Source organism: Balaenoptera ricei, chromosome 16 (assembly GCF_028023285.1).
Source record: "Balaenoptera ricei isolate mBalRic1 chromosome 16, mBalRic1.hap2, whole genome shotgun sequence".
Classification (NCBI taxonomy): Eukaryota; Metazoa; Chordata; class Mammalia; order Artiodactyla; family Balaenopteridae; genus Balaenoptera; species Balaenoptera ricei.
The window spans coordinates 25,886,420-25,907,629 of NC_082654.1; the positions used below are offsets into that span (position 1 = coordinate 25,886,420).

At 54.5% G+C, this 21,210-nt stretch overlaps 1 protein-coding gene across 5 annotated transcripts in view; it reads right to left on the reverse strand.

The window, feature by feature from the left end:
* Positions 1-21,210, reverse strand: part of NEURL1 (neuralized E3 ubiquitin protein ligase 1) — a 110,610-nt gene that overhangs the window by 17,199 nt on the left and 72,201 nt on the right. For 2 of the 5 annotated variants that reach the window (XM_059900012.1, XM_059900008.1), the window contains exons 2-3: positions 3,048-3,289; positions 2,265-2,586 (exon numbers count right to left, since the gene is read on the reverse strand). In XM_059900012.1, coding sequence (XP_059755995.1) covers positions 2,265-2,586; positions 3,048-3,149 — 424 coding nt within the window. In that variant the 5' untranslated portion in view covers positions 3,150-3,289. Of the gene's footprint in view, positions 1-2,264; positions 2,587-3,047; positions 3,290-13,731; positions 13,831-17,042; positions 17,201-21,210 lie in introns of those variants that run through there. The other 3 variants (XM_059900011.1, XM_059900010.1, XM_059900009.1) reach the window with 3 other exon arrangements.

Sequence of the window (21,210 nt, forward strand, 5' to 3'; positions counted from 1 at the left end):
ATAGTGATTTACAGCTGTGACGGGAATCAGCTGGGGCCTTGGCCTTATTGGGTATACAGAGAGGAGGCTGACAGGAAATCCAAATGCAACTGAAAATACTGCGTGAAAACCCATTTATAGTCAAAGAGGCTGGGCCAGGTCAGTGCCTGGGCTCTGCCCCAGGGTGGGGCCCTTCAAGATTACTCTCCAAGCCCCTCCCTCGGCCCCTGAGATTTGGAAGCCCCATCTCACCCAGTATGTCCCCTTCATCCTCACCCCCATCCCAACCCTCCTGGATCTTGTAGGCCCAGCCTAAGCCTCCCCCACCAAGAAGCCTTCCTAGACTCCATCCTCCCACACCGACTTCAGCCTCCTCTGACTTCCTGCTTAAACCCACCGCAGCGGCTGCGGGGGGTGGGTGCGGATAGGGAGGGGGCAGGTAATGCGAAAGGTACTACTTTTGGCATCAGAACAGCCAGTTCAAGTCCCAGCTCTGCCACACCCATACACGGACAGGACAGGGCTTCCATGGGCCTCAATTTTCTCCCTGACAAATGGGGATAATAATCACTCCCTCCAGGGCCAGCTGCTGAGAGGTTAAAGGTTAAATGAGATAACGATGGAAACCATCTTGGCAAATGGATGAGATCCTATGACCACAGTGTTCAGCGATTTACTGTTGTCTCTTGGGCTATGCCCCGATTGTTCTGGAGTGTTTGCTTTGTCTCCCAGTGAGCCTGTGGCTGTCTGTGAGCAGGGTTGGGTCTACCTCAGCCACGCCCCCAACCCTTTCCTTCATCTAACAAGTCATCCATCCATCCCACCACTCTCCCCTACCCACCCTGCAAATATTCCTCAGGGTCCTGTACACACCAGGCACAAGATTCCACCCTGGAGAGGAAACTAGCTGGGTAAGACATGGATCCCTCCTTCACACAGAAAGACTTCTAACGATTACTCATTTCTCTGTTTTTACTTTCACTGTCTTTTTTTCGTTTTATCTATCTTTTTTACTCAAATAAAAGTGTTTTGAAAAAAAAGAGCTTCACTGTTCCTACGCTCTGAAGTCAGAAAGGACAAAAAGAAAAAACGTTTTTCCACCACCTCCATGGCAGTTTTCTCTGCAGGGATGGGAGGCAGGGATGGGAGATGGGAAGAGCAAGCATTGGCTTGAGCATCGACTTGGTACCCAGGACTATGCTGGGTACTTTACTCATAGCCTCTTTAGTTGGATTTAATTTTCCTACCAACCCATTTTACAGATGGAAAAGCTGAGGTTCATCCAGGATCCTCCTGGAGACACAGCCAATTTGCCAATGGGTTGACCTGTACCCAGTCTACGAGTGCACATGCACATGCACACACACTTGCCTACACATGCTCAAGTGCAGCAAAGTGGGATTCCTGGACTGGGAGTCAGGTGACCTGGATTCCAGCCCCACCTCAGCCACCAACTCACTGTGAGACCCAAGGAAGTCTGAGACTCTGAGGCCCCTTCCAGCCCTGGCATTTTAGGGTCTGTGTGTGCCCTTGCCAGGAAGCCTGGTACTTTAGCAGCCCTAGAATACTTTCTAATGCCCCTCCTCCTCACCTCCCACAGGATGTCTGCCCTCTCACTCCCCTGAAGTAGCCTTACTCACACTGGGGGCCCAGAAGCAGCCAGAAGAGTCTTAGCCCCCCTAGTGCCTTCTGCTGTCCCCTCCTACCCCTTTCACCCATATCCCTGCAAAAAGGACTAAGGTGGGGTTGGACCTCCTGGAAGGCTGCAGAGCCCAGGGGCCAGGGCTCACCTGGGGCTGAGCCTTGCAGCACCTCCTAGGGCCAATGACAACTTCCCTGAGCTTGAGGCTCACCTCCACGGGCCCAGTGAGGGAGTGTGCCTCCCAGGGTTGCTACGAGAACGGCAATAACAACGTGCCTGGCACGCAGTAAGTGCTCTGTAAACTATAGTTACAATGATTAATATTAATTACTTCCTGGGGGTGAGGGGGTCTTTGAGGCTGCCATACATGATCATGAAGGTCGCACACTGCTCAAAGGCACAACCTGAGGGACCACAGAGGGCAGCAATCTCGCCAGGCTCCACTTGCCACAGCTGTGGGCCTGGAAGAAGGGATGCTCTGCAGTTCCCATCAAGGCTCCCAGCGCTGTCCCAGTGCCCACTCGGCCCCAGGGCTGCTACCAGTGGGGGAGGGAGCCCCATGCCTGATAGAACCAAGCCAAGTCAGACCACAGCACCAGAAGTGTGCCCTGCACCTAAGGGGCCAGAGGGAGTGGGCACTCACCGAGTAGCTGGACGCCCCGCGTGAGGCCGTAGACGTCCACCAGGGCCCAGAGCGGGTCGGCTGTGCGGACCCCATTGAAGAAGAGCATGGCGGCCGAGTCGTTGATGCGGTAGAAAACACGGCCCTTCTTGTCCACCCAGAAGGCGATGATGTTGCCCTCGTTGGCAAACTCCTCAGGCAGCGCCTTGGCCCAGAAGCCGCTCTGGGACACCAGGTCGGGGCAGGCGTACTTGGGCAGTGAGTCAGGGTGGATACGGGACGGGTCCTTGCTCGTGAAGCCTAGCCGCAGCGCCCCGCTCCAGCAACACTGCTTCTTGGTGATCTGGGCGGCAGGGGGTTGGCCTCAGACAGCCCCCAGCCCAGCCTCTCCCCCACCGTCAGTGAGCCCAAGGGGAAGGGGCTGTGCCCTTCTCTGCAGACCACCCCCAGACAGACTCCTATGGGGAGTCACACCGCCCAGCTCACCCGCTATTTGGGCTCCTCTCCCTCCCCCAGGAGCCCCCACCAGTCGAGTGAGAGCTAGTTCTCACCTCCCACCATCATCTCCCATCACCTCACCATGGCCACTCCCCTCTCCCGTTCCTTCTCTGTCACGCAGGGAAGGTTGAGAAAGGAGTAAGGAGGAGGAGAGAGAAAGGAGGAATGAGGAAGAGTAGAAGCGCGGTAGAGAGGAAGGAGAAGGGGCAGGGGGTAGTGATGGACGTTAGCAGAAGGCAGTGCCTGGCAGGAAAGTCCAGAGGCCCCAGGGGGACGCAGTGACGGGAACAGGGAGGGAGGTCCCACCTTAAGCCTGACTTGCTCATAGATGAGGACCGGGCGGTTACTGAAGGTGATGGCATTGCAGAAGCTGGCCTGCCTCTTGACGGCCTTGTGGCTGAGGTCCATGAGGATCTGGGAGCCCTTGGTATGTGGGTGGAAGAGCAGTGGCGTGGCTGGGAGCCCCCCGCCGGGCAGCACCGGCGGGCAGTACTTCTGCTTGTGGTGGCATCGGTGAGAGGTGACAGGGAAGGGGCCCCCGATGGAGTCTGCAAAGGAACAAGCCACAGCGTCAGAGAATTTGACAGTCCAAGAGCTGGACCAGGGTCCCCTAGGGAAGGGCAGAGGGCTGGGGCATAAGCAGAAGTCACCACTGCCCAGGATTTCCACCATCATTGCCCCTTAGCACCACTGCCACTTTTTACCACCTTCCTTCTCCTGCTACCATCTACTGCTATTTCCCACTTCACCACCTACCACCATTTACTATCCACCACCATCTACTCTCACCCTTCAGCCGTCACCTCCCACCACCATCTACTCCCACCCTTCACCCGTCACCTCCCACCATCTGCCCCCACCTTTCACCCATCACCTCCCACCACCATCGACTCCCACCCTTCACCCGTCACCTCCCCACGTCCCACCATCATCTACTCCCACCCTTCACCCGTCACCTCCTACCATCTGCCCCTACCCTTCACTCATCACCTCCCACCACCGTCTGCCCCACCCTTCACCCATCACCTTCCACCACCACCATCTACCCCATCTGTCACAGACCACCACCACCACCAACTACCATCTACTGCTCCTCACCAGTATTTACCACCATTCACTTTCTGCCCTCCAGCATTGTGATAAGCCACCATTTACAACCAACATCCACCACCATTCACTGTCACTCACTACCACCACCATTTATCTTACTCAACAAATATTCATTATGTATCTGCTGAATACCAAGCCCTGTCCTAGGCACTGAAGATAAGGCGTGAAACATACATGGATCCTGTCCTCAAGCAGCCAACAGTCCAGGAAGGGAGATAAGACAGGGACAGAAACTGCAATACAAATGGCAGACAGTGATAAGCACCGAAAGGTAGGTCACGTCCCAGGAAGGCCTCCTGGAGGAGGGGAGGAGGAGGAGAAGGCTTTGGAGCTGGACTGACAAGTCTGGGCTGCAGTGAACACATGACCACGGGGCTGCCATTGGAGACCAGGAAGGTGGGTGAGGCCGCCTCTGCAGCGTCAGCCCCAGGAGCATGCCCATCTCTTCCCTCCTCCGGGGCCACCTCCCTCCTCCCTCCTCCCTCCTCCCCAGGCTGCCTTCCTGCTTTACACTGCCCTTGCCCACAACATCTTGGACACAGGCAGGCCTCTTCGCCCAGGCTTCCTAGGAACTCGGATCTGCTTCAAGAACCCCTAGCCAGGGAGGCACTGTGCTTTCTTCCATAAACAGGGCTTGGTTCATAAGGCACTTTACAAACATGCGAGGTTGGCATCCAGGAGACAGGGCAGAGAGAGGAAAGAACATGGGATGTGGTGCCAGGTGGCTTGTGTCTGTCACTAACTGGACATGTGACCTTGGGGAAGTCACTTCCCGTCTCTGGCACAATGAGTGGCCTCCACTCCGTGACTCTAAGCCATGCATCAGCGGCATTGGTAGCATTAACGCACAGCCTTGGCAGCTGGGGGCTCGGAGTGGGGGGTTCATTTCTTCCCCAAGATCTGTGTCTCATCCATCAGGAAGGGCAGCTCCTGCCCATCCGGTCATCTTGAGAAGAGACACAGAGGATGGGGAAGATGGGGTGGGGAAGTAGAAAACCACAGAATGTGACTGAGGCCATCTGGGATGTTTCAAATTTTGGTCCCTCCAAGGCAAGAATTTAATAATACAGAAAGCTTGGTTAGCCCAGAGGCCTTCCCCTCCCTAAAGGGAGGGGAGGGGTTTCCAGGAAGGGGATGGAAGACAGGCAGAGAGGAGAGAAGGAGGGGAGAATCCCAGGAGGCAGGAAGGCCAGACTTTGGTCCAGTATTTGCACTGGTTTGCATCACTTTGCATCTTTACTTCCTCCTTCCCAAAGGGCCCCAGACACCAGCATCCACAGTCCAGAGCCAGCCAGATACCCTGAGCATCAGCCACCTGGCCTCTCTGGAGTTGCTTCCTGCATGCCAGGCCCACGAGTTGAGGGCAGCACAAGGCAGGGCTCACCTTGCTCTCACTAAGGAACCAAGAGTGGTGCTCAAGGGCTCTGAAAGCCACCAAGCAGTGAAGGCTGGAATTGCTCAGAGGAGACCCAGACAGTCTGGGAAGACCACCCGAAGAAGCTGAGTGACCCCTGAATAGCACAGAGCAGGGGAGGTCATTCCACGGAAGGGGACAGTTGAGGTGAGAGCAAAGTGTGGCACTGGATATAGGTGCCCCACCTAGAAGAGGTACCCACTGGGCTCAGGCCAGCCTCAGAAAGAGCTTGCCTCTTGCTTTCAAAAAATACCACTGGTGAAAGGTAACATCACACACTGTTTAGGGCTGTGTACATACGCAGAAATGAAAGCATAAAAGAAGAAATACCTGCTGGGTGAATGGATAACAAATGTGGTACGTCTATACAACAGAATACTACTCAGCAGTGAAAAAGGAATGAACTACTGACAGTAGCAGCAACACAGATGAATTACAAAATCATCACACTGAGCGAAGCCAGTTTTTTTAAAAAATGCAGACACAGTCCACGGAGCAACTGCAGGGCCTCCACCCCTTTTAAAACCCTTCCTCTCCTTCCACCCTGTCCCACTGGTACCAATTCTATGAAACAGAAACTAAGCTAGAGTGATAATAAGCAGACTGGTGGGCACCTGGGGATGGTGGGGACAGGAGGGAATACTTGGGGTGAGAGGTGACATATGTGTTCACCATCTTTATTGTGGTGATGGCTTCATGGGTATGTGCATATGTCAAAACCTGTCCAGTCATACACCTTAAACACCTGTGGTTTAGTGTGTGTCAATTATATTTCAATAAAGCAGTTTTTAAACCTGCTGAGCCTGGCAGCTGATGAGAGCCTCTCCTATGGGGCCCCCGCTGCAGCCTCCACTCAGAAGCCATGGACGAACTGCAGGGCCTCAACTTCCTTCAGAACACTTCCTCTCCTTCCTGCCTATCCCAGTTGGGATCCCGGGGCCCTGGATAAAGATCCAGGAAACACTGGTTCAGGGCAAATATGGTGAAGACACCCAGGGACCAGAGACCCTGGAAGGGCCATTCCCCAGGGCCTCCCACCCACAGGGAGGGTACTGCTTGGGCGAGGGCAGCACAGGCCCAGCCTCCCTGGCTGACAGCCCAACAGATGGAGAATGGGAATGGGGGAACCTTGGTCCCTGGGGGTACAGTGTGCACCCAGACATGTGACCTCAAAAAAAGGCACGCTCACGGGTACACACATACACCTGTGAGCACGCGAGGGTAACCCAGAACCTAGGAGACAGAGGAGGGAAAGAGACTTATTCCTGCCCTTACCCGTTAGACCAGGAATCACACATTTACACATGTAGTGCACGCACACACATGTAGTCATATACACATGGATGCACAAGGCAGTCCACACAGAACACACATCTACTACATATGGGCCATACATCTAATAATAATGGCAGCCACTCACCAAGTGCTAACACGTGCCAGGCTCTGAACTGAGAGTTTTACATATACTTACTGGTTTCACCCTCACAGCAAACTGATGAGGTAGGAGGGACAGTATAAGCCCATTTACCTGATGATGAATCAGCCTCAGAGAGATTGAGTGGCTTGCCCAAGGTCACACAGCCAGCAGGATGGGGCTTTCAGAGCCAAACCCAGGCAATCTGACTGCAGGGCCAGGGTCTTAGCTATTCAGCATTAATAGCCAACAAAGCATGGGTTTGGATACATTTTTTTAAATGCACTTTTAAATATGGTCATAACTGATAAAATATGAAAAAAATATTCATCTGTGTCCCACCTAAAATCATCTCATGTAGCACACAGGGGGATACCTGGCATTCTATTATGTTGCCTCCACAATACATGTGTGTATGCCGCCAGACAAGGAAATGCAAACCGTGTTTTCATACACAGCCCTCACCCATCACTGATAGGATGCAGAATGGTGCAGCCAATGTGGAAGATGGCTTGGCAGTTTCTTATAAGTTAAACACCTACCATATGACCCAGCAATCACACTCGTGGGCACTTACCCAAGAGAAATGAAGACATCTGTACGATGACCTGTATGCAAATGGACAGCAACTTTATTCATAATAACCCAAAACTGGAAACAACTCAAATGCCCTCCAACTGATGAATGGATAAATAAAACATGGTACATCCACACAATCAATACTACTCTGCAGTAAAAATAAACAGAACTATGATACAACAAGAAGGAACCTCAAAAGCATGTTAAGTGAAGGAAGCCAGACTCAAAAGGCTACATACAGTCTGATTCCATTTGTATGACAGTCTGGAAAAGGCAGAAGTGCAGACGTAGAAAGATCAGTGGGTATCGGAGTTTGGGGAAGAGGAAAGCAACACAAAGATGTTTTTATGGCGACAGAAATGTTCTATACCGTCATCGTGGTAGTGGTTATACAAATTATACATTTATCAAAACTCACCAAAATATACACTTGAAAAGGGTGAATGTTAGTGTCCATAAATTATACCTCAAAAGCAGCAACAATGACTAACAAACCAGGTCTTTATGAAGATGGGAGGAAAGGGAGGCTGGAATCTCTGACCCACAGCCCCCAGCATCCCACCACAGGCAGATCCTAGGATTGGACCATCTGACAGGAGACCCCAAAGCCTGGTCGGGCCTGCCACTTCTCAGCCTTAAGTTCCTTCCACTACTGTGAAGTGGCGGTGCTGTTCCCTGTCCCCTGTGGGTCTGAAGAGAGCACTTTGGCAGCTGCAAAGCACCTTCACCGATTCCTGGGCCTGCTAAGTCCTGTGCCGGCCTCTTCCTGCCCACAGTGTGGTCTCTGCCCACTGAGCCACCTCTGTGGGAGCGACGTGAAAACCCTTTCTGACTTGCTGGGCATCTCCTGCCCATGGACCATGGTCACTTGCTGCTCAGCAGGCCCCCGTTGAATTCCTGACCCTAACCCGCCAGCCCCACCATGTTCCCAGGCCCCAGTGGAGTCCAAGCACCCCACATCCAACCTGCCAATCCCACCTCAGAAATAAACATCCCTGGGCCCCGCCCCCTCCTCTCCTCCCCACCGCCGTGGCCCTAGCCCAGCCCTCATCACTCCTCTCTGAACAGGGGCCAGGGCCGCCACGTACAGCCACGTAGGCTCTGCCCTGCATGCCTCCAGGGGGCGCCATCCTCGTGGGCTACAATAAGAAATACAACCCTCACAGGTATCCAACGTGGCAGCCCTGACCAGGGTGATCACCCCCTCCCCAACCCCTGCTGTCCCTGCTTCTGCTACCTCCCTCCTCCATCTCAGCTGGTATTATGATCCTGGGTGAGGAAGGAGAGAAAGCAAAATGAGAATTAATCCTGAGCACAGCTCTGATGCCAAGGGCCAGAGGGACAGCTGGGGGCAGGGCTCCCTCCCTATACTTTAACATACACTATGACCCCTTAAAATCCCCATTCTATGGATGAATGAGTTGCAATTCAGACTGACTAACCAACTTGCCTGAGGTCACACAGCAATTAAGTGGCAGAGCTGGGACCTGAACCCTGATCTTCCAAAGCCGCCACATCCAGGGTCCTTTGCCCTACTCAGCAGCTAACACTAGAGCTCATTTTCCCCAGGAGCCCAAGATGGCAGGCACAGTGGGGAAAGCCTGTGTGGAGGAGGTGCTGGCCACTCCCAGCCAGGGAAGCAGCCACAGCAAAGGGCCTGAAGATGCTGGGCCTGTGAGCTGCACAACTGCTCTCCCAGTGGCCAGCGGTCCTGGGCAGAGCCCCAGTCTCGCCATCTGCTCCCAGCAGAGCTCCCAGGGAGGCTCCCCTTAGTGACAGCTTTACAAGCGTTTCGGGAGCCACAGCGGGAGCACCCCGTCAGGCGAGGCTGCTGCTGACACAATGGAAGCTCCCCACCCCACCCCGGCAGCCCATTCCTCCTGGGCATTTATGAGCTGCCACACACAAGCCTGGTCAGCCCTCCGGGTGACCCTCAGCCAGCTCCCGACCACATTCCTGCCTCTCGGTGGGGTCCCAGGCAGAGATACCAAGATACAATGTAGCCTCCGGAGTGACCTTCCTACTGCCCCGGCCCACACTCTGCCCCAGAACCATCCTGGCAGAGCCCCGGGTGCCCAGGCTGCGTTGAGCTGGGCTGCCAAGGAGAGAGGGAGGGAGCAATGGCAGTTGACAATAACCAACCTCTATGTGGCTTAACAGGCAGTGTCTTCATTATACCCCCAATGACACAGGTCCTCAGAAGTGAAGTTACTCACCAAGGTCACCCAGCCGGAGTAAAGAGCCCAGATGTGAACCCAGGCCTGCTGCCTCCAAACCCAACTCTGAGACCCCATTTTTCTCATCTGTAAAATAGGGACCATGGCAGACCTTCCTGGTATTCTTGCAAGGATTAAAGAGATGCTGTATTTAAAACTAATCTAGTAAGTAGCAGCTATAATAATAGTTATTAATAATTCTATTAATAATTATTAATAATAGTTGCGAATAATTATATTATTATTGTTGCAATTGACAGCAATCTGTGCTCTCCTACACCTTTGCTCAAGCTATTTCCCCTGCCCCGCATATCTTCTCTCCCTGCCCCACCCACACCTCTCCAAATCCCACCCATCTTTCAAGGCCCAGCTGGATCCCACTATGTTCTAAGCCTGTGGACCTGAATACCAGTGCTGACATGATCATTTGCATCTCCAATGAGGGAGGCTTACCTCACTTTCTGGACAGTACAGGACAGGGCAAAGAGCACGAGCCCTGGAGGCAGGAGACCGTGGTTTCAAAACCTGGCCATGCCACAGACTTGCTGTGTGACTCTGGGCAAGGTGCTTCACCTCTCTGGACCTTAATTTCCTTCTCTGTAAAACAGGGTCATCATAGCTGCCCTGCCCACCTCTCCAGGCCACTGTGAGAACCCAGTGAGTTCACAGATGTGAAAGAATGTTTCAGACTTTAACACCTGATTCCAACATAAGGTCTTATTATTTCTTATAAAAGCAACGACCACCACCACAGGAAATGATCTGTTCATTTACGCCCAGTGGGAGGCCAGACACTTCTATTTTAATTTATCCCAAACACCCTAATCCCGGATTGCCAGGGTGGTCCTGACTTGAGGCTAGTTTACACACAGTCACTGAACAGGGCTCCCTCTGGGGGAAAAACTTGGGAGATGCGGGAGAGCAGGTGGGGGAGGGCCCTGAGTGAGAGAGATGAATGTAAAACTACACAGATGTGAATTTCTCTGGGTTCCCTCAAGGGGCCCACCTCCCTCACCTGCCTGTAGCCTCAAGGGCTGGCCCAAGCCCCTTTCTCTGCTGGGAACCATTCCTTCCTCCTTCCTGCCTATAAACCTGCCTTTCTCTCATTCTTCCTTCAGACCTTGATTTTAAAGCCCACTTTCTCGCAGAAGTCTCTCTGATCCCCAGACCAGGTCCAAGGATCCCATATGCCCCTAAGAGAGCATCCATCACCCAAGCAGCCTTTCTCAACTCTGGATCCTCCACAGAATTAAGCCCAAATGCCTTGAAGCACACACTGTATGTAATGCACTGACTTGTCTTCTTCACACCCAGAATGGTTCTGGGCATGTGCCATCCTTGGTAGAGGTCGAGTCACTCAGACCATTTTCTGTGTTCTGTGGTGCAGCTCTCTGGCTAGGAAAGGCTTCAGGGTTATTTGCTTGTCTCCCTGATGGGCTGTGAGCCTCCCGAGGGCAGAGACCATTGTCTTTTTTTTTTACTGCTGTTTCCCCAGGGCCTAGCTCAGAGCACACAGCAGGTGCTCAATAAAAGCCACTGACTGAACTGCTACTGTTCAGTTCTTCAATCCACTGATAACTGGCAAGTGTCCAAGGAGCACCTACTTGGTGCCTTGCCCTTTCTGGTGTCCCGTGGAGAAATTAGAGAAAGAGGGGACCAAAGGGACAGCTTCCTTCACTGCCCAGCACCAAGATCCCACACTCCATGTCTGACTACAGCCCTGCCTGCTCCAGAACCTTCCAGCACTCCCCACTTGCCTGCAGGAAGAAGGAGAAAAATCGCGAGGGTTGTTTTTTTTTTTTCTGTATCAGGCACCAGATTCCTTTCTTGTACAACCTTGTCTCATTCTCCCAAGCCCTGAAAGTTAGGGATCTGCGGGAAGCAGCCTCGAAGATGGCCCCAGTGATCCCCACCTCCACCTCCTGGCAGTCCCCTTGTAATCCTGTAAGCCCATCTGTAATCCTCTCCCCTTGGGTGTGGAGTGGACCTAGCAACTAGCTTCTAACAGCTGAAGTAATGGGACGGGACTCCCAAGACTGGGTTATAAAAAACCTTTGGCCTGGGCTTCCCTGGTGGCGCAGTGGTTAAGAATCCACCTACCAATGCAGGGGACACGGGTTCTATCCCTGGTCCAGGAAGATCCCACATGCCGCGGAGCAACTAACCCCGTGCGCCACAACTACTGAGCCTGAGCTCTAGAGCCCGCGAGCCACAACTACTGAAGCCCGCGCGCCGAGAGCCCGTGCTTCGCAACAAGAGAAGCCACGACAATGAGAAGCCCACACACCGCGACGAAGAGTAGCCCCTGCTCACCGCAACTAGAGAAAGCCCGTGCACAGCAATGAAGACCCAACACAGACAAAAATAAATAAGTTAAATTAATTAATTAACCCAAAAAAAAAATCCTTTGGCCTCTCTCTTGGTTACTTTCTCTTACCTCTCTCGGGTCGCTCCCTCTGGGGAAGCCAGCCATGTAAGGTAGCCCTGTGGAGAGGCCCACGTGGGAGGGACCAGGGACCACCAGTCACCATGTGAGTAAGCCTAGATGTGGCTCCGCCTCCAGGCAAGCCTTCAGGTGAGCCTGCAGCCCCAGCCAATAACTTGACCGTAACTTCACAAGGGACATTAAGCTGGAAGCACCTAACTAAACCGTGTCAAGATTCCTGACCCACAGAAAATGTGAGATAATTAAATGTTTGTCTGTTTGCTGTTTTAAGCCACTAACTTTTGGGGTAATTTGTTATGCAGCAGTACAGATCACTTAGTTCCATTTTATAGATAAGGACACAGAGGCTCTGAGAGGTAATAACTTGCCCAGGGTCACACAGTTAGTAAGTGGTGGAGCTGGGCTCTGAGCTCAGATCTGTCTGGCTGTGCAGCCATCCTCACTGGGCCACAGCTAGCTGGCCAGCATGCTCGGTCCCCTCTGCCCTACACGAACGCTCCACTCCACCCTGGTCAGTTTCTCCATGACCTCTGCCGCCCCCACGAACACGCCTTTGTCATTTAGGGTTAGGGGCCACGTCAGCACCCGGTCATCTGTCCCAGCGAGCTCGGCTACGCATACAGCAGGTCCTGCTGCTTCCTGGAAGACCGAATGAATCCACAGTGGCGAGGTGGGCAAAGGAGAGCGGCAGGGAGTGGGCAGGATGGGCACCCTCACGGCCGAGTTAATCTCCACATGGAGCCTCCTGCCCTCATTCACTCCACGGCATCCCAGTCTCTGACGTTTCCAGCAACCAGATGTGCATAGAGATGGGTCTCCCAACATCCTCACTTCACGGAGGGAACCAGCCCTCCTCCTCCCCCTCCCCTATCCCATCCCAAGATTCCAGAAGGGGATTCCAGATGATAACCATTCTGAGTTCAGCTCCTGGTCCCTGTCTTCCCAGCGCCACCCCCACCCAAAGCCCCCAAGCCAGTCCTGAGAGAATGAGGGGGAGCATGGCTCAGTCACATAAATCCACACACCACGCAGACCATCACCCTCAGTTCCCCTGACACAAATCCACACTCACTCGCGTGCACATGTGTGCATATACACACAGTGGGTGTGTGCCTAATGTGGACACAGCACCCAGGGAACGCTCTGTCCCGGGGGCCTGACAGGGCTGGAGGAGACAGCGATGCAGTCTTGGTCCTTAAAGGCAGACAGGCGCTTGTGTGTACACACTTAGAGCACACACGGGCCTGGAGGAACCTTCGGGGAAACCTTCACATCCGTTTACAGAGTGCTTGCTGTGTACCCGGAAGGCTGCCCTTTATGCCAGTTAGCTCACTTACTCTTTCTACAGCCCTTCCAGGTAAACCTTCCCACCCCCAATTTATGAAAGTGGACACTGAGACTCAGACAAATAAAGGCACTGACCCAAAGTCACACAGCCAGTAAGAGCAGAACAGGATTCAAACTCTCACCAAGAACACGCATCCCACTCTCTCTCCAGCCCCACCTGGCCTGTCACCCAGCTCAGGGCTCACATCTTCCACCCCATCTGCCCCCCGCCCAGGCCACCTGCAGCTCCAACTGCGATGTGGTCCAGCAGCCCGGGGCCCGTACCCCACACTCTTCCCTCTTACTCAGTGACCAAGCATCTGCTGGGTGCCACTGGGTGCCAGACACTGGGCTGGGTGAAGAGAACACAGAGATGGATCAACCTGATTCCTCCCCCCCCCACCGCCCCTGGATCCTACAGGCACAAGTGGGGTGTGGGTGTCACATATGTTCAAGACACACCTGCCAGGCTCTGGGGAGCTCACCTTGGCCTAAAACTCCAGAGCTGCTGCCGGGAGAGAGGAGGCTCCTTCTGTGCTAATCCCAGATCTCCTAAGTCCACGTGATGTCCTGTCCCCTGCTGCCTGAGTGAGAATTAGGAACCCAAGGAGGGGAAGCAGGGAGTTAGCTGCGGAAGGGATGAGGTCTGGATTCCCTCTGAGCCGCTAACTACACGACCTCAGTCAGCCATTTCCCTTTCTGAGCCACGGCATCCCCTTCTGTAAAAGGACAGCGGGAACCAATCTCTCAGGTCCCTATACCCCAGCGTCCAGGATTTGTTGGTCCAGAGACCTGGGGGTGACATGTATGTCTGGGCGCATGTGTGTGTGTCATCCGCATATCAGCCCCTCTGCAAAGGGCCCATCCCTTGCCCGGAGGCGGGGGTAGGAGCATTAAAGAAAGTAAAGGAGGAGGGGAGGGAAGAGGAGGGGAGGGAAGAGGAGGGCAGGGGTGGAAGGAGAGGGGAGGGGGGCTTCCCAGGATCAGGGCTGCCTCCCTCTGTGCTCTCCCCACCCCCATCCCGCCCTAAAGACGGGGAGCAGCTCTGGAAATCTGCCTGATGAAAAAGATCAAGCATGTAACTGCTGAAACCATTTTCCAAATGAGAATTAATCTCTCCCAAGGGTCCCCTGCCAGGCTGGTCCCAGAGGAGCCGGACTCCTCACCACCAGCGCATGCACGGCGCGCACACACACACACGCACGCACACACACACACGACTCGCGCAGAAACACTGACCTCTACAGAATAACAGAGTTTCACAAATGTGAAACTGTGTGGCTGCTCACGCATGAAACGCAGACACAAAATATTCAGTGTCTTAAATACGGCACAGATAGTTACACATTACGCGGGTATACACAGAAAAAGACCTAAAACACAGATGCACACGATCTGCAGTCACCAGAAACATAAACAGCCAGGACACGCCCACAAACACACCACTAGATATGCCCACACAACCCCTCACCTCTCACTGTAACCCAGCAACCCAAAATCTTCAGCTCGAACCAAATCAAACCCCCAAGGCTCACGTGAAAATACCATCAGGAGCCATGTAACTATGTCCTCAGAAGTCAGGCTGCTGAGAGCACCCCTAAAGAGTGAACCCCCGGCATTTCCCACTTCCCCCAACTCACCTCCCAGAAGGGGGTGAAACCAAAGCCACCGGGGCAGCCAGTGAACAGGTGTGGGGACACGTAGGTACGGACATGGGTGAGGACATGTGTGGACACGCATGCAGGGTCCTGGCTAAGGGGCCATGTGGGCACAGGCAAACACCCCCTCGCCACAACTCACAACTCCCATCGCCTATTCGTGTTGATGGCAGGCTGAGGCCGGGGCCAGGGCCAGCTTACAGGGGACCCAGGCTGAGGAAGGTGGTCCAGGTAAGCGGGTGGAGGCCAAGGCAGATGGGGCATTTGATTAGCACTCACCCAATGGCCCAACTCCTGGAGTTCTCAGTGCACCCCAGGCTATCCTCCTGTCCCCATTGGGAGAGGAAGGAATAGGACCCTGGCCTCAGAATGCCTCTCCGCTTTGGCTTTCCCCTGTGTTAAGTCCTTATTCACATGGTCTCCTGTAGTCCTCACAATACTCCTATGAGGACGCTACTATCATTAGCCCCATTGACAGACGAGAAAACCAAGGCTCAGGGAGACACTTGCCCTTGCTACCACCCATGTGTATCTACTCCAGAGCATGAGCTCTTGACGGCCATAGGCCATCTCGGGTCCTGGGGTCCTCAATCCCCTCTGAATCCTGCATTCTAAGGCAGCTGGAGGATAGTGTGCTGCGTCCTGAGCCTGTTCTGAGGGCCTCTCTGTCCTTCCCAGGCCACTGGCCTGCCCAAGTCTGACTCCAGTGGAAAATGCCAGTCGGCTCCAGACCCTCTGCCAACAGGCTCCACTGGAGCCAATGAGCCCAAAGAGGTGCCCCCACCCCACAGACGGGCAGGGCCAGGCCCAGGTCAGCCCAGTCCGAGTCTCAGGCCAAGGCCCAGGCCACTGGCACTGCCTCTGGCCAGCTCCGGATTATGTGTCTTCCAGGGCCTTCCATCTGTCACTTGGCCCTCTGGGCCCAGGATGAAATTCATTGCCTTTTAAGAGAGACAATGATTTGCTTTTCCCATGTCTCCTTCCCTGCCTTTTTCTTTTTTAATTAGAAATTACTCTTTCAAAGTCCAGGGCCTGGAAAGGGGAAGTCACCTGGTCACCAGTCCTGGCCACAGCTTCCCATTCACTCCTGCCACCACCCTTCTTCCTTCCCGGCCCTTTCCCGGTTCCTCGGTGCCCACTGAACCCAGCAGACGGAGACTGCCCCACCTCCTAATGCCCTGCCTGAGGAGGGGAGGAGGGCACACAGGGGAGTGTGGCAGGGACCCCCCAGGGTCAGCCCACACTGTCCTGGCGCCAGCCAGTTTGCACAGGAACCCCAACTACGGGGCCCAGCGATGACAAAACAAGTCCCTGGGAAGGCCTTCCCTTCTGGGTCTGGTGCCACATCGGCCATGTTACTCCCAAGACCACAGTACTGGGGCCAGGCCGATGAGGGCACAGGAGCAGGCGCAAGCAGGGGCCACCCAGCGCTCCTTCCTTTCACCGCTTCACCTGCCTGCCTGTCGGTCTGTCTGAGCACAGATGTGAACCCCAGGAGTCAGAAGTTCATTGACCTCCTCGGCAGAGCACACGCTTTGAGAACTGAGGTCAGGCAATGTGGTTTGCACCCGTGTGTGCTTAGGCACAAGCCAGCACAGGTACCCACCCACAGACACCGCCAATGCACACTCATAAACACACACACACACACACTCTTGCATATACGCGTGTACCCACACATCTCTCCATGGCTCCGTCATGGAGCACAGCACTGACCTCCACGGCCCGCATCCCAGAACCCACAAACAGGTCCCCCCAGCTGCCTAACTGTGGTTTGCCTCAGTTCAAGGAGAGGGGAGTATGGACACTGGGACCTCACATCCCACCTGGAGGCTGATCAGCACCCTGGGGAGGCAGGAGGACAAGGAGACTTTGTGGGGAGACTCAGCTGTCTGACCTCCTGCTGTCTGCCAGGGAAGGACCTCTCTTCCTGCTCGTCCCGGCCCCCCTTGCCTTCCCCCCGACCCCAGTACCTGTCACCCAAAGGCACCCCCTCCCACAGCCCGGGAGCCCACCAAGGAGTGAAGAGGCAGGCGGAATGGCCATGCCCTCAGCCCCAGTGCCCTTCGGGCCCAGCCTCCCCAGGTGGTCCCCAGGCTGTGGATGGGCAGACCCTCAGGCATCAGCTAGGGTCTTACCGTGGAAGGTGCTCCGGGTGAACTGTCCCCCCATCGTGGGCAGCGGGTAGCACGGCCACCTCCGTTTGGCTGGCTGGCCTCGTCACCGAGCCGCCCTGGCAGCCAGCTCCCCTCCTCCTGCCCCCCACCCTCCTCCGTGGCCAGCAGCAGCCGGCATGGCAGGGCCGAGCCCGCCCCGCCCGCACGCAGCCCGCCGCCCGCAAGGCCGGCCACACACGCACACACGCCCCTCTGGCCCCGCTCACGGCTGCCTCCCAGCTCCCACCCACTCCCGGAGCCTCCTCCACCTCCCTGCGCTGGTACAGGCGATGGGATCTGTCATGTTTATTTACATAAGGAGGAGGAGACTGGAGGCTTCCTGAAATAGCCGAGCTCCAGAAAGCACTGGAGATGCCCCAGCCAGAGCAGGCAGACACACACACGGACACACACACACGGACACACACATTCACATTCCCTATCACACACCTCATCACACACACACACACACGCACACAACCTCACCATTCACCCAGGCTACAGTCATTCACATGCCATTATGTACCTACTACATGCAGACGCTGGGGGAGACGACAGGATGCCATGGTAAGCAAGACAGACCTTGTCTCTGCCCTCAAGGGGCTTACAATCTGGCTAGTGCAGCTTAATAACAAAGAGCTGACATCACTCCTATCTTCTTCCAGGCTCTACTGCAAGTGCTTTACGAGTATTAACCCCTTTGGTCCTCACAGGCTGAACGATGAGGTCAGCATATGGTTATTATCAATAGGTACCATTATTATTACTATCTGAGAAATGAGATGAGAAAACTGAGACAAAGAGGTTACCTACCTAGAAGGTGGCAGGGCCGGGCTGCAAACCCAGGCAGTCTGGTACTGGAATCTACACTTCTACCTCCACACTAAACCATTCCTTTAATCACAGACATACAAAACACACACCAATATACACAGACCACACTACCCGTCTATACTACATCACAGGTATATGCACAAACACAGGCTCATGAGCACTTGAAAGCATTCACCACTGTGCACACAGCCACCTATTGCCCACCAGCACACATACCTACACATACACACCTCACAATGTACACCCACAGCACATGCTCACCCCCACAGACTCACAAAGCCTCTGGAGAAATCCTGAGGTGCAGAACCCGGCACCTCACACTCGGCGGAGAGGGAGAGGTGCAGAGAGGGCAGAGGGCGGTGGGAGGGCAGGCCCCTCTAGCCCTAGGCAAGCATGCTGGGATCCCAAGGCATCACCAAGAGAGCGGCCGCCACGTGTTGAGCGCTCAGCGTGCAGCACGCGCTGCGTGCACTGTCTGATTTTTATTCCAGGTGGCAGGGGCTTCTGTTATGTCCATTTTACAGACAAGAAAGTGGAGGTTCTGAGATGCTCAGGTTACCCAGCAGGTCAGAGGCAGAGCCAGGACTCAAGCAGACAATCTCCCAGACATCACCCATCAGAGTCTCTCCCAGGAGAACAGGACAGCTCCCTCCTCCCAGGCCCTGGCTCAGCCCCAGCTCCTGTCCCCAGGGCCAGGGATCTAGTTTCCCAAGGAAAGATCTGGGTGGGACAAGATGAATTTGGAGAGATGGGCAAGAACCAGATAATAAGAATCTTGTAGGTCATGGTAGGAAGCTTAGATTTTGTCTAAGTGCAATAGAAGTAACTAATGAGAAAAGAGGAGAGTGATATGATAGATGTTTTTTTAAAAAAAATCAGTCTTACTCCTTTCGTAGAAAATAGGTTGTGGGAGGGTTTAAGAGTGAAATAGGGATATCTGTGGAGGGAAGGCTAGTGGGCAAAGGGGTGGGGCTGGGGAAGGAGCCGTGGGAAAGGCAGGGGCTGTCCTGTACCAGATGGAACTCAGAGACCTGCACACTGTGAAGGGTTGTGCTGGGCCCCACACCCTCAGCTCAGGACCCTGCTGCTGCTGTCATCCTGAGTGGGTCTGGGGGAGGGGCAGAGAGGGGGGAGGGGCATTCGGGACTGACCTAGGGTCACCAGCCAGAGGGCTGGGCAGGTCTGGGGTGGGAGAGTCCCCAAGCCCACACTGCCACACCCCCTCAGACCAGAGGCCTGCCTGAGACTCCTCTCTGGGAGAAGCTTCGACACCCGATTCCACACAGGGCGGTTCCTTTCTACAGGTACATGCTTACTCATGGCTGTGTGCGGCCACATGTACACACACGTACACACTCAGTGGCACACGTACCCAGTTCCTCCGGGAGAGGGAGGCTAAGTCAAAACCTGACCGAGAGGAAATAACCCAAACGCTTTTTCTGGGGTAAATAATCACAGAAATGGCAAACACAAGGCCTTATCGTGTGCCAGACAGTTCTAAGCATGTTACACATATTAACTTGTTCAATCCCCACAACAACCCTAAGAGATCAATTGCATTCTTATGCCCATTTTACGGATGAGGAAACTGAGGCAAAGAGGCTGCTCTGGAGGCTGTTCCTACAGCAGCAGAGTCAACCCCCCTCAACCTGTCTGCTTTTTTTTTTTTTTTTTTTTTTTTTTTTTTTTTTTATTTATGGCTGTGTTGGGTCTTCGCCTCTGTGCGAGGGCCCTCCCCAGCTGCGGCAAGCGGGGGCCACTCTTCATCGCGGTGCGCGGGCCTCTCACTATCGCGGCCTCTCTTGTTGCGGAGCACAGGCTCCAGACGCACAGGCCCAGCAACTGCGGCTCACGGGCCCAGCCGCTCCGCAGCATGTGGGATCCTCCCAGACCAGGGCTCGAACCCGCGTCCCCCGCATTGGCAGGCAGACTCCCAACCACTGCGCCACCAGGGAAGCCCAACCTGTCTGCTTTTAAATGCACCAGCTAGGCCCTTCCTCACCAACCCCTCCCACTTGGCCAGCCTAGTCATCCCACCTACACCCAGCACTGGGAACCCCTCTTCTGGGAAGCCCCGCTAGGGCCCCCGGTGCAGACTGAGTCCCCCTTCTTGGAGCCTGTCTCTCCTCTGAGCCCAGGCTATGCCTCTCCCAACCCCCTGTCTTACTCTACCTTACACAGGGACAGCCATAGCCTAGCTGTGGGCTTATTTGCTTGCCCTGGCTTTTTGGATACATCTCAGCAATTCAACATGACCAACATTTATTGAGCACCTACTGTGTGCCAGACACTAAGCTATGCACTAGGGACACCATGGTGATCGACAGTAGACAGGCCCTGGCTCTCGTGGACTTACAGCCCAGAAAGAAACAGACATTTATCAAGTAGTAGTGAGGAAGATACAATCACAATTCTAGAAAAGTGCTCTGAAAGAAAGCGGGGCTCGGGGCAGGCTTTCCTGAAAAGCAATAGTGAAGGGTAAGTAGGCACGTCCCTGTGTTGCGGAGGTAGGTTAGGGGAGAGGGTGCTCCGGGGAGTGAACATAACATGTGCAAAGGCCCTGTGGCTGGAGGGAGCCCAGCCCATTCAAGAAGCAAGGTTCATATGTCTGGAGCAGAGACAGCAGCAGGAGCCTGAGGAAATTTTCTGGGGGCAAGCCAAGGGGGCAAGGGACAAACCAGGAGGGCCTCAAAGAGCAGGGTGAAGAATCTGGCCTTTTTTCTGAGGGCAATAGGGAACCCCTGACAGGTTTCATCAGGGGGGCAACAAGACCAGGCCTACATTGCTGAAAGGTCACTCTGCCATCCAGCGTGCAGAATGCACGGGAGGGGGCAGAAGGCACCAGGCGAGAAAACAGCAGCAGTCACAGGGTCAGGCCTGTCCCTGACTCACCCTGGCTCCTCGGGCCTAGCGTCATGCCTGTACAGCGCTGCCTCTCAGAAAATACCTCACCCATGGAACTGAATCTGCGTAATGCTCTGGAGACAGGAGAAGGGGGAAGTAACCCAGCAGGGATGGATGGGGGCAGGGTGAGTCCTTCAGGTGAGCGGTGGTCCTCACTCTGGTCACATGAGTGAGAATGGAGAAGAGAATTGAGACACGGCCTGGGCGGCCCCTGAGCCTTCACGGCACCATTGTTCGAGGGGTTTTCTAGCAGATTTCCCTGGGTCCTGTTTCCTACAAATCCACTTCCGCAATTTAAGTGGGAAGTGGCAATGTCCTGTGTCTGAGGGTTTCCCCTTGCTGTCTCCCCAGGGCAGTGTCCAGGCCTTTACAGATGACGTGGCAGCCAGCACTGCACCTCTTCTCTGTTTTA